This window comes from Monoraphidium neglectum (genome assembly GCF_000611645.1).
Source record: "Monoraphidium neglectum strain SAG 48.87 unplaced genomic scaffold scaffold05086, whole genome shotgun sequence".
NCBI classification, from domain to species: domain Eukaryota; kingdom Viridiplantae; phylum Chlorophyta; class Chlorophyceae; order Sphaeropleales; family Selenastraceae; genus Monoraphidium; species Monoraphidium neglectum.
Genome location: NW_014008544.1, coordinates 1 through 3,591, shown reverse-complemented (window position 1 = coordinate 3,591; position 3,591 = coordinate 1). Strand labels below are relative to the sequence as shown.

General features: G+C 68.8%; 1 protein-coding gene across 1 annotated transcript; it reads left to right on the top strand.

Annotated features, from left to right (window-relative positions):
- Positions 1 to 74: 74 nt before the first annotated feature.
- Positions 75 to 3,570, top strand: MNEG_15164 (elongation factor Ts; the record flags this gene model as incomplete). Its single annotated transcript, XM_014036365.1, has 9 exons — positions 75 to 116; positions 210 to 368; positions 751 to 858; positions 1,150 to 1,437; positions 1,763 to 1,876; positions 2,237 to 2,315; positions 2,660 to 2,766; positions 3,101 to 3,365; positions 3,533 to 3,570. The coding sequence occupies 9 exons, from the start codon at positions 75 to 77 to the stop codon at positions 3,568 to 3,570; spliced, it is 1,200 nt and encodes a 399-aa protein (XP_013891819.1).
- Positions 3,571 to 3,591: the final 21 nt, after the last annotated feature.

Sequence of the window (3,591 nt, the reverse complement as noted above, 5' to 3'; positions counted from 1 at the left end):
GCCTCGGGGGAAGGGGGGGGGGCCTTTTTTGTGGGGGGAGGGGGCTGCTGGGCGAGCGGCCGGGCGCAGCTGGTATGCTGCGCGCCGACGCGTTGCGCCGTGCGGGCCTCGGGCATGTGCGCCCGCTGCGCGTGGCCTCTCCACGTTGTCACCCGCCGTGCCCTTCTGGTCACCCGTCGTCCCCCCCCTCCCTCCGCGCCCCGTTGCAGGTGGGTGACGCCATCAGCTGCTTTGTGCTGGGCGTCGAGGGCACCAAGGTGGAGCTGACCCAGGACCTGTCATCCCTGGCGCTGGATGACGCCGTCGACGAGGAGGGCGAGGAGCTCGACTACGAGGAGGAGCGCCTGCTGGCGCGCGCGGAAGCCGAGGTGGGCGCGCGGGGCGCGTTGCGCCGCGATCTTGGATGATCTGGCGTGATCTGACGTTTTCTAGGCGATGGGGTCGGCTGCCGGTGGGATGCGGCGGGCGTGTGCGGCCGCTGGCCTGAGCTCTGGGCTGGCATGGCCCGCTCCCCACACTCCTTGGGGTCCGCCGAAGGGCCTCGCATCGCGCCTTTTCTCCCCCAAATCTGCGCTGGCCCGACCCGCACCCTTGCGCTCGCCCCGCACGCCGGCCCGCTGCCCCTGCTGTCACCTGCCGCACCCACTGCACCGAGTCCCCTATCCCCCATCCCAGCTTCTCCACCCGTGAATCGAGTGACCCATGCTCACATCAAACTGGATCCTACATCCCCCCCTCCTCACCCCGCAGGATGGCGAGGTGGTGGCCTCTTATGACGAGGAGGACGAGGGCGCAGACGAGGCCGAGGCCGCGCCCGTCAGCGCCGGCGACGCCGCCGCCGCCGTCTACTACGGCCAGGTGCGGTCGGGGCGGTTGGGGCGGTCGCGGCGGGGGCTAGGGGTGGAGAGGGGGGCCGGGCCGGCCCCTGTGTGGCGCGCCCGGCGCAGGAGGCAAGGGCGCGGTCGTGCGTGGCGGGCGCGCGGTGGAGTTGAAGCCCCTGCCTCTCGTGTGCGGTGGAGTTGCACCCCCAAACGTGGGACCTCACCCTGTACATACACACACATGTACACATGTGCGCGCATGTGCGTGGACACACACACACACACACACGCTTACACACGCGCCCCCTTCTCTCGCCCACCCCCCCAGTCCTCCGCCTCCGCCAAGGCCGCCGCCTCCCCCGCCTTTATCCGCGGCAAGCGCGGCGCCGCCATCGCCCCCGGCGCCTTCCCCTCCCGCGGCTTTGCGGTCTCCGACGCCGACCTGCGCGTCGGCGCCGCCAGCCGCCTCATCGACATCGACGATGCCGGGGACGAGGCCGAGCTCGTGGACTACTGGACTGATGACGTGGGCCGCATCGGCAAGGGGCGGCTGGCGGCGCTGGGGGCCAAGATTGTGGTCGGGGAGGAGGGAGAGCTGCAGGTCGTGGCCCGCGAGGTGGGGGGGCGGAAGACGAGGGGGCGGGGGGCTTGGGTTTTGGGCGCCCGGCTGGTGTTTCGGGGCGCATTGGGCAGTGGGCAGGCTCACCAGGGGCCGTGGGGGAGCGGTAAGCGTCGCCCTTTTGGGGGGCGGGGGAGTTGCGGTCAGTGTCGCGCCCAGGCTCGTTGGATAGATAGGCGCTCCCACCAGGCCCTGTGTGGCAGCGCGAGGGCGAAGCCACGCACCCCCCACCCCGCGCCGCGGTGACAACCACCCTGCGCCCCTCCAGCCCCTCCGAAACGGCGCCCCACCCACCCATCCACCCACCTCTAAAACCCCACAGGCCGCTGAGGGCCAGGAGGGTGCTGCCGCCGAGGAGGCTGACGCCCTGGAGCTGCTGTCTGGCGTGAGCGACCGCGACCTGGACGACCTCGTGGACTTTGTGCTCGCCGACGACGTGAGTGCCCGTGACGGGGGTTCGATCGCCACTGTTGACGGCAGCTTTTTGCGTTGACCACGGGATGCACGGGCTCGACGCCGCGGCAGCTCCACAACAGTGCTCAACAACCTAAAGGATGCCCCATGAAATGTTTGTTGGACGTGCGTGTGCATACTTGGACGGCGCCGCCCCGCCTCCCCCCCCTTGATGCACGGCCCTGATTTCCCCGGACCCCCTGGCCCTCACCGGCCTCTACACACAGACACACACCTCCCCCCCCCAACACACACACACACACACACACACACACACACACACACGCACACACACCCTGGCCCTCACCCCTGCCCCCATCCCCATCGTCCCCCAACTCACCAGGAGGAGGACGAGGCGGAGCTGCCCTTTGTCGCGCGCCGCAACGTGGGCGTGTTTGCCCTGAGCGTGGAGACGCCCACAGGTGCGGCGCCCGCGCGCAGCGCTTCGCCCAGGGGTGCAGAGAGGCACACGGCGGCACCTCCCCACTGGTTTTGTGCCGTGCTGTTTCGGGCTTCTCTCATACTTCCCAGCTGATGAGCCTTGACCGGCATGCTCCCTTCAAGGGCATCGTGTTGGCGGTTTTAAATAGCGCCCAGTGCCGCAGGGATGCGATTAGTGGAGGCTGACGGACTGCCGGCCCCAGCCTGGGGGCAGTCCGCCCAACCAGCGGGCGCCTGCAGCTTGTCCGACACCCATTCCAGCCCTACACACACACACACACACACACACACACACACACACACACACACACCAAACCCCCACCAGTGAGCGCGGCCGATGTGAAGAAGCTGCGCCAGCAGACTGGGGCCGGCATGATGGACTGCAAGAAGGCCATGGTGGAGAACGGCGGCGACTTTGAGAAGGCAACAGAGGTAAGGAGGGGAGCGGCTGGTTTGTGTGTGTGAGTGACTGTGTGTCTGGGTACTTCTGTGATTGCATGCGTGCGTGCGTGCGCGTTGGTGTGTGTGTGTGTGTGTGTATGTGTGAGTGTGTGCGTGACAGAGAGAGAGAGAGAGAGAGAGAGAGAGAGAGAGAGAGAGAGAGAGAGGGAGGGAGACGGGGTGGCCGGCACTTCTCGTGTCGTTTGTGCGTGTGCGTGCACGTGTGTGACCGCAGACGTGTCGTTCGCTGCCCCTCCGCCTTGTCGCCGCCCGCACTGACGCGGACGGCCCGCCCCAACGCGCCCCCACACCACCGCCACCGCAGTGGCTCCGCCAGAAGGGCCTGTCCGGCGCCGACAAGAAGGCCGGCCGCGTCGCCACCGAGGGCGCCGTCGCGCGCTACATCCACCCCGGCAGCCGCCTGGGCGTGCTGCTGGAGGTCAACTGCGAGACGGACTTTGTGGCGGCGTCGGAGCAGTTCCAGTCGCTGGTGTCTGAGCTGGGCATGATCGTGGCGTCGACTGATGTCGTCTGCGTCAGCGTTGACGACATGCCCGGGGACCTGCTGGAGAAGGAGCGCCAGGTGGGCGGTGGGGGCGCGCGTGTGCGCGCACGCGCGCGCGCGCGTGTGTGTGTGTGTGTGTGTGTGTGTGCGCGCGCGCGCGCGCTCGCATGCGTGCATGAGTGCATGTGCAGGATCAGAGGTGCCTCAGCGCTGCCCAGGCCCACCCGCGCGTGAGATGCGCCCGACACGCAGCTGTATGCCCGGCCCTTGCCTCCAGCCCCTCCCTCTGAATCTGCGCCGCCAACCGCCCC